The sequence below is a fragment of the Hylobates moloch genome, unplaced genomic scaffold, assembly GCF_009828535.3.
Source record: "Hylobates moloch isolate HMO894 unplaced genomic scaffold, HMol_V3 SCAFFOLD_1, whole genome shotgun sequence".
NCBI lineage: Eukaryota > Metazoa > Chordata > Mammalia > Primates > Hylobatidae > Hylobates > Hylobates moloch.
Window position 1 is genome coordinate 170,125,775 of NW_026652276.1, and position 27,531 is coordinate 170,153,305.

Below are 27,531 nucleotides of genomic sequence, written 5' to 3' on the forward strand. Positions count from 1 at the left end.
TTATTCACATTGTCACAAGTAGATCTAGATTATTCATTTTAATTGGCTTCAGCATTCATTTTTATAAATGAATTATAGTTTATCCATTCACTAGTATAAACTGTTAAAATAAACATTCTGGTTCATGTCCTCTTATATCCATTGAGAAGAGTTTTTCCATGTGACCAGAGTTTTTCCATGTGACATGGCAGTCCCTAGTCCTTGTATACTTCTCTACTGAGTTGTTTTCTTGTTGATATATAGGAGTTCTTTATGAACCTGGATTCTAATCTATTATCAGTCACAGGGGTAGTAAATGTCATCTCTCAATTTGTAAATTAGTATTTCACTTAGATTTTGTCAAACAGACATTTGTACGTTTTACAGTAGTTAAATGCATTGGTCTTTTCTTATACCTTAAACTCATGAGTCTTTTTAAAGAAACCTTTCCTACCCTGATATCTAGCAAAAAAGATATTTTACCATGTTTTCTTCTAAGACTTTCACTGTATGACTTTTCATATTTACATCTTTATTACTTTTGCAATTGATTTTTAGAAAAAACAAAGTGAAGAGGTCTAATTTTTATTTTTTCATTTATTGAAAAATTTATTTATTTATTCATTTATTTTTTCATTTATATTGGAAGACCAACTGCCCCAACACCACCTTTCCCTCACTGATTGGCAATATCATCTCTCATAATGCCAGCCTTCCATATATTCCATGCCATTGGTCTATCCATGACCCAGTACCACATAATTTTAATTACTATAGCTTTATCATAGGTCTTGATAAGTAGCAAGGCAAATACTCCCTTCTTTATGCTATGCTTTCTTTAAAAGCTTCTTTCAGAAGTAGCTTTATGTTTCTAGATAAAAAAAAAGTTGAAAATTCTGTTCTGAGTATTGCATGTTGGTTAAAATTGTGGGTTCTATTATAGAACCTGGGTTAAATTTTTGCTCTGCCACTTGTGGCCAGGAATAATTATTTAGCTTCTTAGACTGAGTTCTACCCATCTGATACACAGGGATAATAAGAATACCTATAACCTCCTAAGTTTGTTGAGAGGACTAAATGACTTAATACTTGGAAGGTGTTTAAGGCTCACCAGATAGTAGGTTCTGAATAACTATTAGCTATCAGTGTTTCTCTTATTAGCCAGCATTTCCCCTTTTGCCTTAAAGTCTTCTACAAACATAAATGATATAAAGGATAGACTGAAGAATTGCTTTATTTAGTGGAAAATAACTTACAAGACTAAATTTTGTAGCTCACCATATTAGAAACTAGAAAATAAAAAGGCTATCATTTTTTTCCTCCTTCATGCATAAATGGGTGACATTCTTGATCTAATGAAAATGCATCATACAAAATTATTTCCACAGTAAAATGTCTACCAGAAAAGAAGTAATATCTTCCTTATAAAACTTTTTTAAAAAGAATGTATTTCTTATTTCCTTTCTAAGAACTAAAACAAAATACCAACAAATTGGGGCTCTACTAATTTGGTAGACCACACTGGAGTCATTACTTCTGGCTAGAGATCTAGATTTTAAGCTCCATAGAGAAAAGGATATTTATTTTAAGCCTAACTGTATTTTCAGTAGTGAAGACAGTATCTAGTACCCAGTAGGCAGTCATAAATATTTGTTGAATGAGTGCATTATAATACTGCCAGACTGGGCAATATTGTAATTGATTTCAGGCTCACGCCTGCAATCGCAACACTGTGAGAGGCCGAAGTAGGCAGATGGCTTGAGCCCAGGAGTTTGAGACCAGCCTGGGCAACATGGCAAAACCCTGTCTATATAAAATACAAAAATTAGCTTCGTGTGGTGACATGCACTTGCAGTCCCAGCTACTGGGAAGGCTGGGGTGGGAGGATCGCTAGAGCCCAGGAGGTTGAGGCTGCAGTGAGCCATGAGCATGCCATTGTACTGTAGCCTGGGTGACAGGGTGAGACCCTGTCTCGACAAACAAACAAAGCAAATAAAATATTGCCAGGATTTATTTTCTTCCCAAATATAATTTTTAGATAGGTCTAATAATATAAAAATTTAAGTTACATGTATGATTTCTTTCAGGTGTGCATCAACTATGACATTTACTAACATCTGACTTTAAATAAAATCTGTGTTTTTCTTAAAACAACATATAAATACATTAAGAAGATAGGTCTATATGTTTTTACTTCTTATGGCTTTAATTAACTTCATTGTTATTTCTATGCATATATTGAGCATTCAGTTGAAATATGAAGATTAGAATTTTGACAAGAATCTTGAAGGGCCACTCACCTTCACTCTCACACCATTCTAGAAATGCAAGGACTCGAGCATTTCCCTGGCATGACATGTATTCTTCTATTAATAAAGGAGCCACTGATGACAAAGTGGCAATTGCATGCAGTTGTAATTCTTCATGCTGTGCTGCAGACCAGTCAATTATTTTTTGTTTCTCAGGCTTCTTAACATAGGTAAACAAAGCCAAAATAACTTTGCCATCAATTAATAGCTGTGAGAAAGAACAAAGGATACTTTGTTAGAAACATAGCTAAAAATACTTTAAGGTAATTAAACAAAAAATGTACATTTTGATGTTTTATTGAGGATTATTTCAAAATAATTCCTTTATAAAATAACCCCAATCTATGATAGGTACCAAAAAAACACCCCAAAATTAAATAACAGTTATAATCCTCTTTTCTGAGGTATGTACTCTCTGACAATAATATAAAATATGTATTAATTTTTTGTTTTTGCTGCTCATATATGCAATGTAGTTCCTGCTTATAATAAAACCATAGGAGTAGAATATTTTGGGGCAAGTGCTGACATTTTTTTCCTCACTCTCTTTTTAAAAAGGAAATATCTCACAGACTCAGTTGTGTACCATAAAAAATAATTTTGTCTGAGGTAATGACTACAGTGAATATTTAACCACATACAACAGAACTTACATAAACATTCTACCAAATAAATGTCAGTTAGGTCACAAGGTGTGTTTCATTGCATGCCTAGTACTTTAAAATTTTATTGAACCCATCATTTTAATAAAAATGAGATTAAAATGCATAGCTATTATGACAACAGAATTAATACAGCTGATTCTGATGGATGCATATTTATGATTCACAAGAGAATAAAACACCATATGCTATATTTAATTTTCTTTTAATTTGGCATTATTCTATAAAGATTTTAACAAAAACAATTAATTTTTCTAATTCCCTACTAGTCCACATGAAAAGAATGCAAGATTTAGAGTTGAGAAAACAAGAATAACTACTACTTCTAACATTATTGCTAGAATTAAGTATATAGTGTTTCAAAAAACCCCCTGTGTATTGCAAATGATAGTGTACATATTCATTATTATTACTAGTAATATTACTGGACCACAAATTATGTGACACATAAAAATTGTTGATTTCACCGCTCACAAAGCGTTTTAAGAAGCTCCTCACCATAATCTGTGCTACTTGGCTCTGTTGCCTATAAAAATGTTGTTCAATCAATTAGAATTGACTTATAAACTGTAGTGTAAATTTTATTATCTTTATAGGTCTAATTTTAATATTTATATAATACTGTATTGGAATAATGAACCATACTTTATGGAATAATTTTCCAAATGATTTTCCATTTGCATTTTGGAAAATACATTTAGGTTCTACACAGTATGTAGTTTTTGTCACAAATAATAAAGTTACAATTATAAAGACAATTTTTCCTTTCCTGAGCATTTGAAAATACATATATTCCTTAAAGTTGCATTACTAAGAAAATGCTCAGCTCAGTTAAATCCTCATAATAATCTCGAGGTAGGTGTTATCCCCATGTTGAAGTTGAGCTACCTGGGATTTAGAGAAATCAAACAACCCATTCAATGCCACATAGCTAGAAAGTGGTAGCACTGAGATTGTCTGACTAAAGCCTTTACTGCTAGACTATCCCATCTTTCTATTACTAGTAGTGAAGTTGATAGACTGAATTCCTACTTCTTTTTCATGGTAGTCCTTGGAGCTTGGTAGAGTTTTAGACTAAATGGAAATTTCACTTAATGCAGTAACTAACTAAACAGAATTGTTAATAATACATTTACTATCACTTTATAGTTTAAAAAGCCTTCATCGCAACTTCACAATAGACCTGTGAGCAGGGCCGAAGCATTATAATCTTTCCTTTACAGAAGGAGGAAATGAACCACAGATAGATGAGGTAATTTTGCTAAGGCTACATAGCTAGTAGGTGATAAGCCAGAAGTGAAATTCAGTTCCAATGTTCTTCAAATTACATCACGCTGTTATGCAGGAAACAAAGTATTAAGATAAATTCATAGAGAGTAAAAGTAATTAAAGACATTAGGTTTGTGTGATGAAAAAGCAGGTTCATAAGAGTTTGAGATTGGTATCACAGAGGTTAATAATTTTCTCCAGCATTAAATCAGTCCTTGTTACTATGGTCAGAGACAGATTATTAGGCTGGAATGGGCCTATGTGAAGCTTCTTTCATTTTATGCTGTCTAATTCAAGAGATTTAACTGTATTATTAAATCTCTTAGGTTCTACTATTTTTCTTTGGTTTATGTGGTTTAAATTTAAGTACTTCATGGTTTATTAACAGATAAGCAAAGAAAAATTTTAAAGTTAAAATTCAGGCCAGTAAGATTTTACTACTTTCTATGGTAAATATATGAACTGATAAAATAGTTACAGTCAGGACTTTAAAATAGTTTTACTACAAAGTGAGACAATTTTTATTGATTTTCCTGCCTTGATTACTCTTTACCTGTACAGTAGGTAAATCTTTACATAAGATCACAATTATATTGAATAGTAATTTCTTCAACTCAAAATCTTCATAGGAATTAGAAAGCTTAAGTCCTTTTACCAAAAGATTTTGACTTTTAACTGTGAGGGAAAAAAAAAGTAAAATGAAAGCTTAAATGTTGTACAAGACTCATCAAGATAATTATAAGAAGTTTAAAGTTTTATGTTTTTTACCTTCGTTAAAGGTGGCAAACAGTATCAAATCCTTGGTAAAGCCACATTCCTAATATAAATACATAAAATAAGCAGAAAGAGGAATGAATAAGATGAAAGTTATGATGCAGATGCTCATATTTACTACTTATGTACATTTATCAAATTCTCCTACTGTCATTCATTTGAATTCATAAAGCATGAATAGTAATAAAGGGTGAAGCAAAAAATAAAAACATATAGCCAGATAAGCTTATAAAATTAAATAAGTCAGATTTATTTAATTTTAAACTTACTTCTGTAGGTTCTATGAAATATTTTATATTATTCTATGAGTAGTCTGTTTAAAATTGTTAAGGATCCAAAGTATATTAAGTCTTTACAGTACTTCTATAATTCATTATCTATACTTCAAATGACACAGTAAGGGAGGAAAATCCAGTTATTCTCAACAGCTTTTCTTTTTAAACACTTCCACTTCTACCCCAACCATTCTTGTTATGTCAAATGTTTGGTCAAGAGATAATAAAGTAGTTCCTACTTAGCATGAAAAGCCCTGCAGAATCACCAGAGTTGCAAACATTTTAGCATGTCAGCATTCCTGACAGAGATATCCTGGTTAGACTTTGCACATTAGGGAGAGTTTACAGGGGCAAACCCTGGGCTTACGAGCTTGTAGTTTATAGCCCCATTACTTTAGGATCTATATGGTTTCTTTAGATGCTGAAGATATTATTTCCTTTGACTCACATTTGTGAAATTCATCTGAGTGTTTGCAAGGACACTAATGAGAAATTACTACCTGACCAGGGGCTTCTAGAGAAACAAAGGTCCACCTATAAGTTGCAGCTTTAACTAGGATACTATGTAGGACTGTTTCCCTATTTGCACAGCATGAATTCCATGACTCTTGGGACTACTTGACGTCCACTGTTAGTGGGCTGAGGTCTTCACAGCCAGTTCTTTGTAGCACAACTAGAACTTACGTGCCTGACTTGTGAATATTGTTGCCAAGGATCTCTATTAAATAATTTCAATCATTCAGTGATTTTTAATTATAAAATATGTGAAGGCTCAGCTTCTGGTACAGATAAGTAGTAGCTCTGAGAGAAATTCTCCTGCTGGTGACAAATAAAACTATCTTGTGACCAAGAGTAAGCAGACACTGGAAGGATGTCAGAATTTTGTAGAAGGGAATGGTACTACATGTTTCCCATTTTAAAAAAGGCTTTTGGGGCCGGGCGCGGTGGCTCACGCCTGTAATCCCAGCACTTTGGGAGGCCAAGGCGGGCAGATCACTAGGTCAGGAGATTGAGACCATCCTGGCTAACACAGTGAAACCCTGTCTCTACTAAAAATACAAAAAAATTAGCCGGGTGTGGTGGCGGGTGCCTGTAGTCCCAGCTACTCGGAAGACTGAGGCAGAAGAATGGTGCGAACCCGGGAGGTGGAGCTTGCAGTGAGCTGAGATCGTGCCACTGCACTCCAGCCTGGGCGACAGAGCGAGACTCCGTCTCAAAAAAAAAAAAAAAAAAAAAAAAAAAAAAAAAAAAAGGCTTTTGGCTTGAGAGCAGGCCACATTCTATACCTCGTGGGAATGCTAAAACTCAGAGTAACCCTGTGGTCTTAGTGGCCTGAAGAACGAGAGGACAGAGGCAACCACAGCCACTGGAAAGTGAAGGGAGAAATCCCATAAAGGAGACAGCCAGAGAGAGAGAATGCTAAATTCTGTGTACAAACTCTTCCCAAATATCTGGCTGATATTTGAACCACACAAGTGCAGAGAATACTCCAGCATCCCAGGCAAGAACTGAATTGAGATTTGGGCTGCCATACCTCAAAGGGATGAGTACAGCCAGGTTAAATGTATAGTTATTAAAAACTCTTCAGAGGAGTATACCAGAATCTACAGTAAAGATGCTCATAATGAATAGAAAGATAAGAACTCTCAGGAGAGACACTATAAAAAGGAACCAAAATAAGTTCTAAAACTGAAAAATATATCTGAAGTAAAAATGCACTGGATGAGATTAACAGCAGAATGGAGATGACAGAAATAAAAAAGTCAGTGAATTTAAATATATAGACAATACAAATTATCCAACCTGAAGAATAGAGAGAAAAATGATTGAAAAAAGTGAGCAGAGCCTCACAAACCTGTGGGACAATATCAAAAAGTCAAACATAAAATTAATCAGAGTCCCTGACAAAGCGGGGAGAGAGAATGGGGCTGAAAAAATATTTGAAGAAATAATGGCCAAGAGTTCTCCAAATCTTCTTAAAGACTTAAATTTATATATCCAAGAAGCTCTATGAAACCTAAGCAGAACAAATACAAAGGAGATCTCACCTTAGCACATCATTTCGAAACTGCTAGAAACCAAAGATAGACTGAAAATCTTGAAAACAGTGAGAGAAAAAGATGATATATTATACATAGGGAAATAATGATTTGAAATAATGGATACTTCTCATCAGAGTCCAGGGTGCTCACCATTACACCATGGAACCTCACACTGAATATTTCTCATCAGAAACAACAGATGACAGAAGACAGTGGAACTTTATCTTTGAAATGCTAAACAAAAACATTTTTCAGCCTAGAGTTCCATATTCAATGAGCATAGACTTTAAGAATTAAGATGAATTAAATATATTTTCAGATAAAAGAAAACTAAGATAATTTGTTGCCAGCAGTCAGCAGATTTGCACCACAAGAAATTGTGAACAAAGTTCTTCCAGTGAAAGAAAAATGATGCCAGATGGAAACTGAAATCATCAGGAAGGAAAGAAAAGCATCATAAGTGGTAAATACGTGTATAAATCACACAATATGAGGAAGATTCCAAATTTCCAAAGGATTGCAAAGAAGAATTGGCAGAGTGATAAGCACACTGGTGACCATCATGATATTACAGCATAACTTAGCATTACAACAAAATACACAAATACTCCAACATAATATAGGACTTCTTTCACCCACACCCACCACTTCCACAATTAAAATTAATGCAATTTGATTCATACTTACAATCATTGGTGCTTCAGGATTTTGAGCTATAATTGTAGTGATCACTAATATGTCATTTCTAAGCTGACGGTCATAATGACTGAAACCTCTCATAAACAGATTTTTAAATACTTCCTTCAAAGCCCTAGAAAGTAAAATCATATTTTAAAAACTATATTGTTATACACTAAATGTTTGTGTCCCTCCAAAATTCATATATTTAAATCCTAACCCCCAATGTGACGGTTTTAGGAGTGAGGCCTTAGGGAGGTAATGAGCCCTCGTGAATGGAATTAGTGCCCTTATAAAAGGGACTCCAGAGAGCTGTCTCGCTTTCTTTCCTCCATGTAAGAATACAAGATATCAGCAGTATGCAACCCAGAAGAGCACCCTCATCAGAACCCAGCCACACTGGCACCCTGATCTCAGAATTCTAGCCTCCCAAACTATGAAAAATAACTTTCTGCTGTTTATAAACCACCCAGTTTATGGTACTTTGTTATAGCAGCTCAAATGAAAACACATACTTTTATGGAAATACTACCTGAATGTCTATCAACAAAATCTCCCTTTTTATATTATACTATTCATTTGAACATATTTCTAATATTTTTTACACTTCCAAATCTGCCTTTAATTCTCTATGTACCGGATAAGAATCCACTAAACCAGTCTATTACACATGGTGGTCAAAGTGACAGCTCTATAACACATTCAATCATGTCATCTTCCTTTGTAAAACCATTTAAAGACTATTCTTTGTTCTTAGGATTAAGTCCTACCTCCTTAACAAGGCTTATTAGGCCTTTCATGTTATGGTCCCTGATAACATTGTTAGCCTCATCTCTCACCATTGTAGCCTGTTCCTTCTGCTCTCATCATACTGAATTTTAGTTTTCTGATTTTGCTAATTATATTTCCACTTGTTTTCCCTGTCTAGGATGCTCTCCGCATGCAAAACTTTTCTGTGTTACCAAGTCCTGTTTGTCATTCAGTTACTAGACTTGAGTTCATTAGGAAGCAGTTATTAATTCTCCAACTCTGAGTTAGGTTCCCTTGTATTAATAGTAGATATTTGTTGCTTTGCCTCCTGGGACCTACTTGCCCTTTTTATAAGAAAAGCATTCTTATTTTTATTTAGGCATTTACCCCTTCCTGACTTTTGCTCCTGTGAGGCTGCCTTCAGCTGCCTTTTCGCCAGTCAGAGCATTTTTTCTTTTGGCACTAATAAATCACTGTGGAACAGGCATTTGACCAATATTAGACCATTCAGGGCCAAATTGGACTCAATTCAAAGACTTTTCTCTGAGCCTTCAGGATAGCAAGGTTTCTCTTCTGCTTGATTTGAGGTTGAGATGATGTGATCCTAGACTTCTTAGGTCTTACTACATAGGCTTGGGTGTGAAGCCAGCATCATGGAAGACAGTGTAGAGAGAGGAGGGATGAAGTCCTAATATCTGCTGATCCCTGAATAAAGCTGCACATGAAACCAGTTTTATCCTTGACTTTGTAGTTAAATAAGCCATAAATTTTCTATATTGCTTTGATCAGTTGGATTTTTAGTCACTTGCAAACAAAAATGTGCTGATTGATCTTCTGAAGAACATGTAGCATCTTACAATAATCTGTTTCATAACATTTAGTATGTTCTCTTTTAGTTGTCTATTTACTTGCCCATCCCTCCTAGCACAATGTAAAGTCCACGAAAGCAGAGACAATAGCTATATTGTTTTCAGTGGTATTTCTATGGTTTAATACTGAAGCTGGCATAGAGCAGACAATTACTTGTTGAATAAGTGAAGAAGCAACTTGAAGGCTTACTCACATTTTGTTGCTAATGCTTACTGCAATATCTGGGAGACAGTAAGCACTCAATAATAGATTCACTGGATAAATAAATAGTTCTTCTAAAGTCTAATTTTATTTTATGTATATTCCAAGGTATATTTTAGTGTTAAGAAGCTACTTCAAGAGCCTTCCACATAGAAAAGTGTGGCTTGTTATTGTGCAGATTCATTTATACCATGGAACAAAAAAAGATTTCCTGAAACATAGCCATTACATGAATCTAAAACGTAATTGAACACAGATTCAAAGAAAGATATTAGTTATGTCACTGGCTGTCATTTTAAGATTAAAAGAACATTCCTATCCAACCACATACACTTACAGCAAACATTCCAAGTTACTAAGCTGTTGTATGACTTCTTCTTTTGAAGATTTTTCCAGCAAGTTCCAAAGTATTTCTGATGAACGAAATAAAAGCTGTCCAGAGGGATCTGGGTCATTGAGGTGAGTACAGATTCCACTGGCTGCTTGTGCTTTCATCATTATAGTACAATTAACTTCTGAAAATAAATTTTAAAAATTATTTGTGCTTTACAATATTGACATTTTTAGACAGAAACAAAAGTAGTTGACAATGAAGTGTTTAAACTTAATAATATACAAACCAGAAGTTGAGAGATGCTGCAGAACTTTAAGTACCCAAAGTTTCTCAACAAGTTGATTTTCAAGCAAGGTCATTGACTGGACCATTGTTTTTGCTAATCCTCCAACTTCAGCCATTTGAATCTTGTATGATGAACTCGCTTGCTGGTAACCTAACAACAATTCGTTAATAAATACAAATAGTTATCTCACAGAATGATCATTAAGACAAAAGAATGAGTAATTTATTATTAAGGAACAGCAAGAAAAACTTTTTAAAAGTGTATGGAATTTAAGAATTGTGCAGCATAGGGATGGGCCACATTTTTCTGTAAAGGGCCAGATAGTATTTTAAGCTTTGCAGGTTATAAGGTTTCTTGTCAACTGCTCAACTCTATAGCACATTGTAGCAAGAAAGCAGTAATAAACAGTACAAATATAAGTGGGCATGGCTGTATTCTAACACAATTTTGTTTCAGTAGGCCTAGTTTGACCTGGGACCCAGATTTTGCTGATCCCTGGTGTAGTATTTAAAATAGGACCAGGAATTTTGGAAACATCCTAAATTCTAAAAAAAAGCAATATTTCTTGTCAGTAGATATGACTTTCTATAACGGAAAATGATTTGATTACAAATACTGAATGTTTTCACTAGTCAGTTTCACTGTTTAGGTCCAATGCATTACTTCAGTACTTTCAAGGGACAACAATTACGTAGTGTCAGCAATAAAATAAGAGGTGAAAAATGTAATGCTACTCTGATAATTGTGAAAGAATTTAATGGTATTTGAGGGAAGTTTGATTCTTGGTGACACGTCTTATAAAAATTCCTTCTGTCTTAGCACCTGTGAGAAATACCAACTCTCCTTTTGATGCAGGTACACAGGTGCCTGCCTAACTACATTCAACTAGAGGGATTAAATAAACACCAAAGGGTCCTCATTTACTGAGATGAGGCTTTATTTTTTCTTAGTGATCTCACTTATCTAACTCCCTGACTTTTTGATTTTTGAGTCCAACTAGATTCCTTAACTTTGTCCTAGTTCTGAGGTATCTGTCAGTTTGTCTTATATTTGTAAATATGATCTCTGGCTGTGGACAAGGCCCTGTCCAATGCCCTGATGAGCTTTCTATGATATGCTCTAGCTAGTCACCTCATGAATTATAAAAAGTATTTAAAAAGTAAGAAGAGGAAGGTAAAAATTGCCTATATTTTCATCATCTAGAGATAACATTAACATTTTCAAATATTTCTTGTGATATTTTTAATGTATGCATACAATTTTAACAACATACTAGTATACAGAATTTTATATTCTACTGTACTCACTAAAACTTTTATTGTAAGCTTTTCCCCATCCTATAAAGTGTTTTCAAAAATCATGATTTTTATGTGCATAATAGTCTATCATATGGATGGACCAAAATGTACTTTATACTTACTGTATCTTTTTCTATTGCAGGTACATTTTAATAGAGGGATATAACACTATTAAAGCTCATGGACTTAATTCCTGTCTCCAGGGCTATGTCTCTTTCAACTGCTATACTGAGGACTTTTCAGCTGTGGTCCCGGATGTCTGGCCATACCCATTACTTGAAACCAACTGTGGGATAGTGAGAGCACTGATTCCTAATTTTCAGAGCCTGACCAAATCAACCTCACGTCTTTGCCCCATAATACTCCTTTGTCTTAAGTCCTACACCACTTGTCTCCCTTTCTTTGAAGGGCGTCTGTATTTTGCCAAGGTTAACTCTAAGCTTGTGCTCTTAATTCCATCCTCTTGGGCTTTCTTTGAGAATTTCGCCTTCCCATTTCTTTCTTACCAGCTTCTAGCTCCTCTGCCTACAAATGTGATTTCTTCCTATCCTAAAAACAACAAAACCCAAATAACCTTTCTCTGACTTTGCACTAGCTGAGCTGTTCTCCATCTTCTTTTTCTTCACCATCTGATCTTAAGATATGTCTGCATTCATGAACTGCCACTACTCTCTCACTCTCAAATCCAGTGCCTCTACTCTCACAGTCCTCTGATTATTTAATCCTGCATCTGCCCTGACCATTTTGTATCAATAGATCTGTCAAAGATTAACTACAACTTTTCAGGTGTCACATTAACTTGGCCTTTTAACTCTTCAATTACAGAAAACTGCAGCATTTGACACTGAGACAACTTCCTCCTCCTTTGTCAAATATTTCATTCATTGGCACACAAGACATGGCAATCTTTAGGTTTTCTTCCTCCTATTTGAGCCTCCCTTCATTGCCAATTTCTTTTAATCATTTTTTCCAAACCTCAATATGGACACTCTCCATGTCATTCTTGATGCCTTGCTGCTTATATGTTTTATCTCTTGGCAAACTCAACCATTCTGGTGGCTTCAATTTTCAACTCTATTTGGGTGGATTCCAAACCTGTATTTCTGGTCCCTGTTGCTTTTAGTATCCAATACCTTTTATCTACCAAGACACTCCTACCCATCTATCTCATCAATAGTTCAAATTGGACATTTAATAATCTCCTTATTCATTTCTCTAGTTTAGGTGTTGTTCCATTTTTTTGTTTTACTTTTTGACTTCTGTTTTCCCTGAATTTCTGTTTTCTTTTTTTTAAATTGTCTTTTTTTAACTGACTTCTGGTTCCCATTTTTCCTTAGTCTTAAATAATCTTTCTTTTGAACTACCACAGACTCTTATTTCCACCTATATTAAGCATCATATAATTTAAGAAATTATCGTTTATATCTTCTCTCCCTTCCTAGATTGATTAGAAATTACAGAAACTATGAAGGTAAGAAGTACATCTTAACATTATATACTCACAGTGCATGTGCCACTGTCTTGGTCCCAACCAATCCAGTGTGGTTCATTTACCACTGTATATTAAGGTCCCTTAGCTATAACACATAGAAGTATTTTCCCAAACAGGATGGAGAATGGCCCGGGCATTGGTAGTTTAACATTTAACTGAGTGGGGGCAGATATTATAAATAATTATAAAGTGTTTAAAAAATAATTTTATCAATGGTAATAAATAATATAATAGTAACATTTATAATTATTAATAAACTAAATTGGGCATCACTTTACAAATTTGTTCATATTTAGCATCAGAATAAAAATATGCAAATCAAAAACTGAAAAATACATATATAACTTTTAAAAGATGATTGAAGAGCTCAAGACTACAAAAAAGCTTTCTTTTTAATGTGTTACATTTATGAGCCCACTGTGTCTGTCAAATTCAAAGAGATATGAGAATGTTCTGTTTTCTAAATACACAAGTTATCACTGAAAGACCATTGTAAACTTCACCTGGAATATGCTTCTTTGGTGGTTCTGCATGATAAAAATCAACAATACACTTACAAATTTGTATTCTCAATTCAGAACTCGGTATTTTCATTAAGTCACCTGCCAGAAAGATAAACAGGTGCTATTAAACAACACTGTCATAAGCTTATTTGTAGAATTTAGGCATAAAATATTAATATGATTATTAAAAATATTCTCAGAGATTCAAACTGGATCATGTTCAATTTATATACATATTTTTATACATATGCTCACACACATACATACATATACATATAAACAGTACCCTGAATCCATCCTTATACATTTGGCCCCTCAATCAATTCAGCCTCTCCTTTCTAGGGAGAAAAGAATGATGATTATTAACACAAATGCTAGAACTAGACTGTCTAAGATTAAATCCTGGCTATGCCATTTACTACCCATGTAAACTTGTGTCTTACTTTTCTCATCTATTAAGCAGGTATAACAATAGTTACCACATTTAAGATTGTTGTGAGAATTAAATTAGCTAATATGAGAAAAGGGCTGAGAAAAGTATCTAGCATATTGTAAGTTCTACATGTGTTAGATACTATTATTTTGACAAGACATGGGTTAGCATTTTTCTCCCTAACTAGAGGGTCAGTAATTTTTTGCCTTTACTAATGCATTCTTTGCTTAGAGAAGTTCCAGGTGAACTTTGCTCTTCAATTTGTTGGCAGACTGGAAGAGAGTGAGTTTTTAAGCAGCTGCCCCACATGCAAGGGTAACAGTTTTATGTTCAAGCTGTTTGCGTGGGGTTGGCGAATAGGAAGGTTCGTTTTCAGTCATATCTAAACTATAATTAAATTGGCTTCAGCCTGTATTTCAAACTGGATTGCATCTACTCTGTTGAAGTCCTATACACATGATCCTCAAGGGTATCTGAAAATGATCTGTGGGACTCTGGAAATGATCCAGGTTCTCTGAATGCCCAAGGAGAGCGGTAGTCAGTAATATCGACGTTAGAACTAAACTAGAACTGGTTGGACTCTCTGAGGGTAAAAGAATAATTAGGACTTCCTCTTTTGCATTAGCCCTTGCAAGATGCTCATCTCTGGAGGTGGTCAGCAAGTGGGGTGGCAAGTGGACAGAAGGAGGAAGCACAAAGGAAAGCCTGACCCTAGCTTCATGAGAATCTCTGCAAAAGATATCACTTAAAAGACAGTTTTAAGATTATTCTAACTCTAAATTTTATTTATTTTTTGGACTGTTCTTCTGGAGTTGCAAAATCACTACTTCGGTTTTACAACATATTAGGCAACAGGAACAACTAAGCTTTTCCAACAAGACTATCCAAATATGCAGGCTTATGGGAAATTCTAGGGTCTTTCATCTGCTTTACCACTGTTTTAGTTCCTGTAAATTTAGACAATTTATCATAGCTTCCTGTTTCATAATCCCAGGGCAGAGTACCAACTTATTCCCCCATCCATTTCCAGAATCTTGCTTCTGAGTCAGAAATATCTATGTATCATTTGGAAGAAAATGTAATATAACTTATTAGTATGTAGTAGAAACTGGAAGTTCTAACTAAAATCATGAAGAGTTTTTGTTCAACATTTCATCTTATATACAATTATTTTAGTTTAAATTAATGTTTCCAGCCATTAAAAAAATCAAGAGATGGAAGAGCAGTACTTGCAGTCAGTAATCAGCGAAGGAAGCTCATTTAAAGAGTTCATACTGTTGTCATATGAGATAGTAACATGTTCTGCAGGCAGGGTACCAGTCATTAAGCAAAGAACAAGTTGACACTCAGTAAAAAGTGGGCCATGTATTTATAATACAAGTGACTGTCAACCCTCTTGGAAGCAATATTTTAAAATAATGGCAACAGGGGTATTTTAAAAAATAACGTTGTCAACAAAAACTACACTTTTTATCTATTACTACTACCATGTCCTCTTTTGGGTTGGCTTCTCATTGTAAATTTCCACTGATGATAGAGATTCACATAAGTAAAAATTCCCATATTTCTGAACCTGCCTGCTTCCTAAGGTGTTTTTCTTTAAACTGCCCCCCTCATGTTTAACCTAATCTCCACAACACCTTCACCTACTCTAGGATATAGAGTAGGTGAACCCTAGGTAGTTTTCCCAAAGTAACTAAAATTAAAAACTATAACACCTACTGAGATATAAAAGGGTTAGTGTCATGTTAAAAATAAAAATCCTTTTTTTCTTCATTCCAGTTGAATCTCTAACATCTTTCTATATGGAGTATAATGCTGGGAACATCACTATTCAGTAAACATTTTTAAAAATGCATTGAATCAGTTGTGTATCTTTTATTCCTCCTGTACAAATAAAGACCTAAACTAGTAAGTATAGATTTAATGTAGGATTTGTTTTGGGAACATGCTGTCATGTCCCAGGAGCTGACTCAAAGAGCCAGTGTTTCCCTGATCTAATTTCCTAGGAAATTGTTTTCTTTCTCTAGAAAATCAAATGATAACCCATATATAAATGCCTACCCTTTTATGGTATTTTTCATATTTTTGTGTACAAAATATAGGCATCTGCATCTTTATGTCTGTTATGCTGAAGTTGTTAATATGCTATCATTTTATGATTTGATTTAAAATTTTAGATCATTTAATGAATACTTCTATGATTGTAGCAATTAAATATTAGAGTTCAAAGTTGAAATGTTTTTGTGATTACTTAAAAAGGGTATGTACACTTTCTGATTTACAAAAATAGTTAACAAACACTTCATCAAACTAAATAATAATTCATCAAACTACATAATCAGCCTGTCCTTGTACTTAGAAGATGGACTTTTATTGGTATCATGAAACAACCTGAACAGAATACAATACCAGAATGATCACCAAGCACACTGTGATTAATTCACTAACAAGAGAAGATCCTAGATATGGAGAAGGAGTCCTCTTAGTGAAACTTGGGGAAAATAGATATTCCCTTGTCAGTAGGACCTGTCATATGTTACATCCCTATACCTTAAGGAAATCTTAACTTACCCAGAAGTGCAATTGAATTAGCAGTATCTTCAGCATAAGTTATTTCATCCGACACTTTCTTTTTCAAAAATGGCAAGCTTCAATAAGAATGAAGAATTGTAAGAGTAATTTTTAATAAAGTCTTTGATTGAAGCATAATTTGTAAGTGGGCGAGAGTTCATTTCTAAAGAATAAATTAATAATAATATTCTATTCTTTAGCCCTGGGGAATTGCCAACTATTAACTACCAGTTGTAATCCATAGTATTATAGTTTAATAGTATTGTAACTATTAAAAATGTTTCTGGGGCCGGGTACAGCGGCTCACGCCTGTAATCCCAGCACTTTGGGAGGCTGAGGTGGGTGGATCACGATGTCAAGAGACAGAGATCATCCTGGCCAACATGGTGAAATTCTGTCTCTTCTAAAAATACAAAAATTCACTGGGCATGCTGGCGTGCACCTGTAGTCCCAGCTACTCGGGAGGCTGAAGCAGGAGAATCGCTAGAATCCTGGAGGCAGAGGTTGCAGTGAGCTGAGATTGCGCCACTGCACTCCAGCCTGGCGACTGAGTGAGCGAGCCTCCATCAAAAAGAAAAAAAGAAAAAAAATGTTTCTAACGAACTGACCAAAAAGAAAATATTATATTAATTATAAAAATTAAGAAATGGATGTAAAAGGCATAGGTTAAGAAAGCCATTTTCCATCGCTTCATGAATAAAAAAACTTAGGAACCCTCTTTCTCTTTGAGGTCAAAATAGTAATAAACTATAGCTATAATTATATCAAAGTTAGTATGACACTGGATAATCTGATACAAACCATAGATCTAAGCTCACCAGTAACTTAAAAACTGGTTAAGAGCTTTTCCTGAAATTTTCAAAACTCTAGGCAAAATCGATAGTTTATTCATTCTTAGAGATCAGTGCATTTTTGCTTATTAGCTGGGTTAGTAACTATCCACAAAATAACAGAATGGTTTTGCAGACATTAAGGCATTCAAGCTAACAGATATTAATTATATTAGAATTGCATTTCACAACTACTATAACCAAAGTTATTTTAAAGTAACTTATTTATAAATCATAAAAGATCCAGCACATAAACCTGGGTTGGTCTAAATTTCAAAGAAAATACAAAAGTTATTTGAGTTCAAAATTTGAACCTCCTGTATTATTTAAAGTACAATATATCCTATAGAGGACTTTTAATTCATATATATATATTTTTTTTATTTTTTATTTTTTCCGAGACGGAGTCTTGCTCTGTCACCCAGGCTGGAGTGCAGTGGCGCAATCTCGGCTCACTGCAAACTCTGCCTTCCGGGTTCACACCATTCTCCTGCCTCAGCCTCCCGAGTAGCTGGGACTACAGGCGTCTGCCACCACGCCCAGCTATTTTTTTGCATTTTTAGTAGAGATGGGGTTTCACCATGTTATCCAGGATGGTCTCGATCTCCTGACCTCGTGATCCGCCTGCCTCAGCCTCCCAAAGTGCTGGGATTACAGGCATGAGCCACCGCACCCAGCCAATTCATATTTTTCAAGAAAAATTAAAGAAGTAGTTGAAAATGGCATTGAGAAGTATCACATGAGGATGTATCAATAGCAATATACAGGCCAATTTGAATTTAAAGATATCTGAAGAGCAAGCTACAAAAAGGACAATTTTATAAATGCCACAGAAGTTCATTTCTAGTGTTTGTCAGAATTTGTCATTTGAAACAAATAACGTATTACATTTTATCCAGCTGCTTGTTGGATCTCTAAAGTGAAGGACTCTAAAACTAGTACTTTTTGTTCCCAAACTTTTTCCTTTTCTAGCAAAGGAGACAACCTATAAGATAAAGCATCAGAAGAGTTTTCAACCAAAAAGTTTATGAAAAAATTAGCATTATACTTCTGATGCAGTAAGAAAACCATACTACTTGGAGGCCAAAACGGAAAGGCTTGACATTATTATTCTATTTTTATTGCTTTTACCTTCCAGAAATGTCTTGAAAAGAGAAACAAGTGAGGGTGAGGCGTAGAGAAGTTATCTAGACATAAGCCGAAATTAGAAAAGTAGAAAAAATTAACAATGTGAATAATTATGAAATATGAGGGAAAATGAAGCCTGCAGCTAAAAAGGATTTATCATGTTATACAATTAAACATTCAGTCACAAGTTTTCGTAGAGAAGGAACTTTGTGCAGAGCTCTGTAGGAGCATATATGTTGAAAGCAATTCTTATAAACTTGGCATTCTAGGACTTGCAAAGCCTTGAGATTTAAAAGTTTTACATTATATAATCGTATGTCAATATAATAATAATTTCCAATTTGTTCCTTGCAAACACCAGAGCAACCATTTATTTTCCATTGTCCCTATTAAAAAGCAAGGCATGGTATAGGCATTCAATATATTATTTTGGTTATTTTATTCAGATATCAAAAAACATAAATTTAAGTGGTTACATTTTAAATATTGCTGGTAAATCTAAAAGTGAGAGTTAGAACCTACCATGTATGCATAATTCTACTAAACCTTTCTATTATTTATATATTATTTGTATATTAAAATAAATAATTGCTATCTAAAAAGTTAAATTGGTAGAAAGGTTCAGAAGGTAAAATTGTCAGAAAGGTTTATTCCTCCCTACTACATTACATTTAGCAACTAAAATACTCAGTTCCCAGAACTTTGTTAGAGAACCAACAGTAGAAAGAATAAGACATGTTAATTTTACAATTCTTACCTCTAACTTACATTTTAAAAATATGTATCAAATGTAATTGGTGATTTTTATTCTTCACTCAAATTTCAAAAATCAAATAAAACATGACATATATAACCTAATATAGCTTTGAGACCAAAACTTTCTAAAGACAGAGAAAAAAACTAGACTGAAACTATAAGCATATCCATAAGTTCACTCAAAGATTTTCTGAAAATACTACAATTCCTTGGTTACATCTAATATTTAGCATTTACTTCAGAGTAACTAATTACAAGAAAGCATTTCAATATACTTAGAATTTAATCTCTTGTGGCTAGCAATCTCAGACCACAGCAAACTGATTACCTGAAATACCAACTGCCGGAATCAAGTGATGAACTGAAGTTTTCTGAGTTTTGTAGCAATCTGCTACACTATAATGCATTGTATGTTTGTGATATAAGAAACATAATAAAATACTCCATGTTACTACAAAATAAAGTTAAAGAACGATAACTTACCCACACAGTTTTATGATATCACATGCAGATTCTACAAAACGAGGCTGGTTTTTTATTTTTCCTGCACACAGATTCAGAATTTTAAATATCTGTGCTAAATCCCTTAATGGCTTTAATATTTTTAGTTAAGAAATAAAATTAAGATTAATATCTTTATTAACATATTCTTTATAGTATTTCTGCGAAGAAAGTCTATAGAATTCCAACTATTTTGCCAAATGTGGTAGATACTGTTTTAATTATTCTTATTTTGAAGTCTAAAAAAGGAAATTTAGAACCATATTTTTAAAAAAACCATTTCATTTTTGCCTCAGTAAATGCCTACTCAAAATTTTTTTCCTCTCACAACTTTAGAATTGGATTACCAAATGCCACAACACAGATTCAGTTGATCAATAACTTCCCACTGGCAATGAGTAATAGCACATTGAAAACATTAACTTATTGATTTGGCTCAATTATACCCTTCATCTTCACCCCTTACCCCTGCCCACACAAACATATGCTGTCTCAGAATAAGCAACCCAAACCTTACTTTACTCTCCTATTTTATTAATATTAAACTGAGATGCATTTTCCTGTGTTTAAGGCTTAAATTGGTTAGGATTTTATCTGAAACTAATATGAAAGCAAAATATGGCCTTTCTAGATATTCAGATAAAAGCATCTTTTATCTATTTAAAAATCCTGCTGGCTGGGTGTGGTGGCTCACGCCTGTAATCCCAGCACTTTGGGAGTCCGAGGCAGGTGGATCACGAGGTCAGGAGTTCGAGACCAGCCTGACCAACATGGTGAAACCCCGTCTCTACTAAAAATACAAAAATTTGCTGGGCGTGGTGGTGCGTGCCTGTAATCTCAGCTATTCAGGAGGCTGAGGCAGGAGAATCGCTTGAACCCAGGAGGCGGAGATGGCAGTGAGCTGAGATCGTGCCACTGCACTGCATCCTGAATGACACAGTGAGATTCTGTCTAAAAAAAAAAAAAAAAAAAAAAAATCCTATTGGCACATAAACACATTTCATTGATTTTGTTTTACAGCTAAGAAATTATGGTAGATGTGACTTACACTTCTTAGTTGAATCTTATTACTTCTAGCCTTTTTCTAGGACCTTTTAGGAAAAGATGGGAGAGCAGGGTACACTGGAAATAGAAAGCTCTGTTAACTTCCTAGAGAAGTGACCGAGATACTTCTCTAACTTTGTTAAGTTTTACAACTTCTATAGCCAGCCTATGAAAGGGATTCAGAAATAGGGCCAGTTGCCACCAACGGTTTAACATGAAGAAAAAAAAAATGGAGGTGTTGAGGTGTCAGGTTAAAATAGGAAAAGAAATCCCTGCTAGTAGACATTTTCAGCTACCAGTAAATAGGTCTTGATATACATAAGCCCTAAGATTGAACAGGTCCAAATAAAACCAAGGCTAAAATATAATAAAAGATTTAGATAAAATTACAAGAAACATTTTCCTGAATGGAAGTCTTAAGAGGTTTTGAACTGTAATGAGCTAATATTAGAGCTTGATAACTTTTCTTTTTTTCTTTTTTTTAGAGACAGAATCTCACTCAGTCACCCGTACCCAGGTTGGAGTGCAGTGGCACAAACATAGCTCACTGCAGCCTCGAATTTCTGGGCTCAAACGACCCTTCCACCTCAGCCTCAGCCTCTGGAGAAGATAAAACTACAGGTGTGCATCACCATACATGGCTTTTTTTTTTTTTAGAGATGGGGTCTTGCTATATTGCCCAGGCTGGTTTCAAACTCCTGGCCTCAAATGATCCTCCTGCCTCAGACTCCTAGGGTGCTGAGATTACAGGCATGAGCCACAGTGCATGGGCTTGATAACTTCTTTAGACCAAGTCAGACAACTGTTCAAGATCATTTTCAGGGTGTCCAGTCTTTTGGATTCCCTGGCCCACACTGGAAGAAGAAGAATTGTCTTGGGACACACATAAAATACTCAAACACTAATGATAGCTGATGAACTAAAAAAAATTGTCAAAAAAATCATAATGTTTTAAGTAAGTTTACAAATTTGTGTCGGGCTGCATTCAAAGCCATCCTGGGCAGCATGCAGCCCACAGGTTGAGGGTTGGACAAGCTTGATTTAGATGAATACTATTCGAAGTGTGGTCTATGGACCACTGTCAGTTCTGGGAAGTGTATTTACCAGTCTGTGACAAAATGAATACAGAAAGTAAGAGTGGACATATAAAAACTTTTATAACAATCTAATATTTGTGGGATACTTTTATTGTATTTTACAGTAGCATATATATGTAAATGTTAAAAAAAATGGCCAGCTGTGGTGGCTCACACCTGTAAACCCAGCACTTTGGGAGGCCGAGGCGAGAGGATTGTTTGAGCTCAGGAATTTGAGACCAACCTGGACAATATAATGAGACTCCACAAAAAAATAAAGAATTAACTGGGTGTGGTGGGTGCATTCCTGTAGTCCCAGCTACTTGGGAGGCTGAGGTGAGAGGATCGCTTAAGCCCAGGAGTTTGAAGTTGCAGTGAGCTATGACTGCCCCACTATACTCCAGTCTGGGCAACTAAGGCTGGATGGAGACTCTGTCTCAAAAACAAACAAACAAACAAACAAAAAAACCCCCCAAAACAAAACACAACAAACTGGTTCTTATCCACAGGTAGTGTTTGTTTGTTTGTTTGTTTGTTTGTTTTTGAGACAGGGTCTCACTCAGTTGTTCACACTGGAGTATAGTGTCACAATCTTTGATCACTGTAACCTTGAATTCCTGGGTTTCAGCAATCCTCCTGCCTTAGCCTTCCCAGTAGCTAGGAATATGGGCACACACCACCACACCTGGCTATTTGTTTTTTTGTAGAGGCAGGGTCTTGGTATGTTGACCAGTCTGGTCTTGAACTCCTAGCCTCAAGAAATCCTCCTGTCTTGGTCTCCCAAATTGCTGGGATTATAGGTGTAAGCCATCGCACCTGGCTTTTATGTACAGATAGTTTTAAGACACACTGGTTTCCATGTATTCTGATCAGGGTGGTATATTTAGTAGGGATAATATATTTATATAATATTTTGCAGATTATCAAGCGCTTGCATGTACATAATCTCATCTAATCTTGCTAACAACCTCATGAGCTTCTATTACTTTACAAGGGTGGAGAAGTTAAGAAGCTTATCAAAGGTACAACGGCCCATGTAAGTTAATAGAAATAATGACTTTGACTTGGGCCTCTAACTACATCCATTGTCTTTCTGAATCTACAAAAACTGACATTATCCACAGTTACTTGTGTTATATTGTTTCTTCAATTTTGTCTACATTATCTGATAGAAAATACAGTCTTGTAAAGAACATAAAATGTTAGATATTTTCTGTAGTAGACAGAATAATGGCCTCTCCAGTATTTCTGTGGTAGACAGATGAATGGCCTTCCCCAAGATGTCCATGTCCTAATTCCTGGAACCTGTAACTATGTTACATAGCAAAGGGACTTTTCACATATGATTAAGAATTTTGAGATGAGAAAATTGTACTAGATTATCCAGGTGGGCCCACCATAATCACAGGGATCCTTATAAAGGAAAGAGGGAGGAAGGGAGGGTCAGAGAGAGAAGATGATGTGATGACAGGAGCAGAGGTGAGAGTGATGCCAGTCGGGGGAAGAGGGCATGAGGCAAGGAATGTAGGAAGCCTCCAAAAGCTGGGGAAAGCAAGGAAATGATTCCTCTCTAGAGTCTTCAGGAGAAATCAGCCCTGCCAACATCTTGACTTTAGTCCATTGAGGCTGATTTTGGACTTCTAACCTGCAAAACTGTATGATAATAACTTTGTGTTGTTTTAAGCCATCAAATTTGTGGTAATTTGTTACAACAGCAATGGAAAACTAACACATTTTCTAATAGAAATTCTCGTTTCAGAATAAATGAAATGAACATACATATATATGTAAAGGATACAAGTCCATTCTGATAACACTGTACCAGTTTCTTGACAAATTTAAGTTGTTTTTCTTCCAAACCATCCTAAAACAAATGACCTATTTTAGTTCTTTTGTGCTATTAAATCTGTTGAGATTTTTAAAAATTCTCAACATAAAAGTAGACACTTTAAAATTATCAAGTAATTCTTAAATTACTATATTATGATGTAAACATTATAAAATGTTTTCTGAAACAGTGAAGGTAAAAATAAACTATCAGAATGACTGTACGATCTAGCAATCTCACTACTGGGTATTTATCCAAAAGAAAAGAAATCAGTAAGTATATCAATGAGATACCTACAGTCCCATGTTTATTGCAGCACTACTCACAATAGCAAAGATACGGAATCAACTTAAGTGTCCATCAATGGATGAATGGATAAAGAAAATATGGTCTATATATACAATGGAATACTATTACGCCATAAAAAAGAATGAAATTCTGTCATTTGTAGCAGCATGGATGGAACTAGAAGATATTAAGTGAAATAAGCCAGGTTTAGAAAGACAAATATCACACATTTTCACTCATGTGTGGAAGCTAAAAAAGTTCTTCTCATGGAGATATAGACTAGAATGATAATTAGAAAAGGTAGGAAGACTGTGGTAGTGAATATTTGTTAGCAAAGTAGGGTGACTAAAGTTAACAACAATGTATTGTATATTTCAAACTAGCTAGAAGAGGGATTTGAAATGCTTCCAACACATAGAAATGATAAATGCTAGAGGTGGTAGATAGCCTAAATACTCTGACTTGATCATTACACATTTTATGCATGTAACAAAATATCACAAGTACTCCATAAATATTTACAGATATTATGTATCAAAAATAGACTATTATTTAAATTTGATTAGGAAATTGGGAATTAAAACTAGGTTAATAGAAAAGCAGTAATTTGCTTCCAGAAATAATATTAACAACAGTTAAAGCATATTGAATATTTTTTCTATGTCATGTACCACATGGGTACCATACATACATATCACTTCATTAATTTCCAAAATGACCCTATTAGGAAGATACTACTATGATCTCTGTTTTCCAGAATAGGAAACACAAGCTAAAACATTTTAAAGTAACGTGTCCAAAATACACAGCTAAAAAGTGGTGGTGTTAGAAGACAAACTTGGAAAGCTGACTGTAGAGATTGTATTTTTAACCTCTAAAATATGATCAGTGTTCTGTGCAAGCCAAACATCTTAAGTCAATTAAAAATGAAAATAAGCAAGTAAAACTTCTACACAGTGATGTGTTTCCATGACTGAATTCTGTCTGTCCTTTTAATCTTAAATGTTCCTGAAAAGCTGTGATATTGTCTATACTTTTTCTCTGTAGCCTTATTAAACAGCTAATAGGCGCTCTATGTAGTTGTGGTTTTTTAAGGAAATGTAGATATAGTCACAGTAAAAAATAACTTTTCACAACAATGATAGCCAGCAAAAGATAAATTATTCCAATAGTCATTTTTTCTCCTTTCTATGTAAAAAAGCAGAGAATAAAAAATGTTAAAACAGTGACCAAATTTTTGTGCCTACTATTCATAGGACATTGTTTTCTTTTGATAGGCTATACTACGGTCAACCCATTTACTTAAAAAAAATTTTTTTTTATTATACTTTAAGTTCTGGGATACACGTGCCGAATGTGAAGGTTTGTTACATAGGTATACACGTGCCATGTGGTTTGCTGCACCCATCGACCCGTCATCTACATTAGGTATTTCTCCTAATGCTATCCTTCCCATAGTCCCCCATCCCCTGACAGGCCCTGGTATGTGATGTTCCCCTCCCTGTGTCCATGTGTTCTCATTGTTCACCTCCCACTTATGAGTGAGAACATGCAGTGTTTGAATTTCTGTTCCTGTGTTAGTTTGCTGAGAATTATGGTTTCCAGCTTCATCCATGTCCCTGGAAAGGACAGGAACTCATCCTTTTTTATGGCTGCATAGTATTCCATGGTGTATATGTGCCACATTTTCTTTATCCAGTCTATCACTGATGGGCATTTGCGGTCAACTCATTTTCTACTTACTAACAATATGTATTCCTTTTTGGAAATCATCACATAAGTTCCTAGTGTGTGCTGGCTTTTAGGCATTCAGTTGATTCTTGATAACATCAGGTGGTAATATGAGCATGTGTACATATACATTTGTTATCTTTTCTCTCAATGTCTACTCTCCCAATTTTGAGTCTTGTGTCTAAAATAACTTAATTTCCATTACATCCTATATATGATTGTTCTCAAAATAAATTATCTATGTGTATATTTTTGTGTGTATCTATCCTGATTTCATAATTAGTACACCACGGTACCTTGTTTTCTACCATTTCCCTCCTCCAATCCTACCAGGTAACAAGCACTTAACAGAGGCTAGATGATCCTTTCTGTACTCTTAGGATTCCTTCTGTTACAACCACCATGGGTTGGTCCATCTCATAAAAGCCAATCTATTCTCTTCCTCCAGTCTCCCCACTTCATTAAATATATTCATGCTAAATTTAAACAGTCCTTGAATATAAGATATGTACTATTTAAAATGTTTTCAACAAAAGGAGATAAATGAGACTTACATTTCAAGGAATATATGTTACCTTTCAGGGATATAGTTTGTAAGTAATGCAGAGGAGTAATTTTCTCTCAAAGCTTACTCACTTTATCAGTCTCTTCGAGGAGTCTGATGACATGATTGAAGTCCACAGGCTTGAAAATACCCTAAAAAACATACAACTCTTACTATTCTATATCATCTTCTATATCAATAAGCCATATCTAACACACTAATTTATATGATACTTTCCCTTGGTAACTTAAAAAATGTTTTATGACACTAAGATAGTAAGGGGAGAATGAAAAGTAGATGAAAACTTACAGGAATAAATAGATTTTGGAGTAAAAAAAACCCCTCCTGAATTCTAGTATTTCATATAATCTTAATGTTTTAAAATTTCATCAGCCCTGAAGGGCCCAAGAAAATATTTAGAATAATAGTACTTCCATAAGTTGAGAAATAAAATTATCTTGTACTTGTATACACATTACACTAAGTTTGCCTATGCAGATATATGGTAAGAGTAGCTTCTAAACTACAGGTAGGAGATTGCCTTTCTCAACTAGGTATCCCCTTATCTCAGTTAGTACCAGCATTCTTCCAGTCATCCACATTAAAAAAACAGGAACTTCCAAGTTCTACAGATTTTACATCTTAAATATTTCTTGAGCCCATTCCATCTTACTGATTTATTCAGTTCTTAGCTCTTACTTAATTTCACGGGGTTCCTGCTGTTCTCATCGACTCCACTCTTGCACCCTTCAACACCATCCTCTATTCTACCATCAGAACAATAAAACTCAAATCTGAACATGACCCGTCTAAACTATTCAATGACTCCCCATTAATGCCTCTCACATCTCCTCTGTTGTCACTCATATTGTTACATTCCTATTCCTCTCCTTGGTTAATTCCCACAGGTCCTTCAAGATGAAGCTCAGGTGTTACCTTCCCAAAGGATGAAAAAGGCTAGAAAAATGACGTGCTCTCATAGCACCCTAAGTTTATATCCATTAAAATTCCCATCACATTGTTCTGAAAGGGTCTACATGCTCGTTCCCCACCACTCCCTGCCCCAAAGTTCTCTT

At 34.8% G+C, this 27,531-nt stretch overlaps 1 protein-coding gene across 2 annotated transcripts in view; it reads right to left on the reverse strand.

Moving 5' to 3' along the window:
* The window catches only part of CFAP69 (cilia and flagella associated protein 69), a 72,226-nt gene that overhangs the window by 34,099 nt on the left and 10,596 nt on the right, over positions 1-27,531 (reverse strand). The window contains exons 2-12 of one of the 2 annotated variants that reach the window (XM_058424937.1): positions 26,548-26,607; positions 23,863-23,928; positions 19,927-20,036; positions 16,730-16,806; positions 13,777-13,821; positions 10,430-10,579; positions 10,147-10,324; positions 7,998-8,121; positions 4,988-5,036; positions 4,773-4,894; positions 2,280-2,496 (exon numbers count right to left, since the gene is read on the reverse strand). In XM_058424937.1, the coding sequence (XP_058280920.1) occupies positions 2,280-2,496; positions 4,773-4,894; positions 4,988-5,036; positions 7,998-8,121; positions 10,147-10,324; positions 10,430-10,579; positions 13,777-13,821; positions 16,730-16,806; positions 19,927-20,036; positions 23,863-23,928; positions 26,548-26,607 (1,198 nt within the window). Of the gene's footprint in view, positions 1-2,279; positions 2,497-4,772; positions 4,895-4,987; positions 5,037-7,997; positions 8,122-10,146; positions 10,325-10,429; positions 10,580-13,722; positions 13,822-16,729; positions 16,807-19,926; positions 20,037-23,862; positions 23,929-26,547; positions 26,608-27,531 lie in introns of both variants that reach the window. The other variant, XM_032761129.2, reaches the window with a different exon arrangement.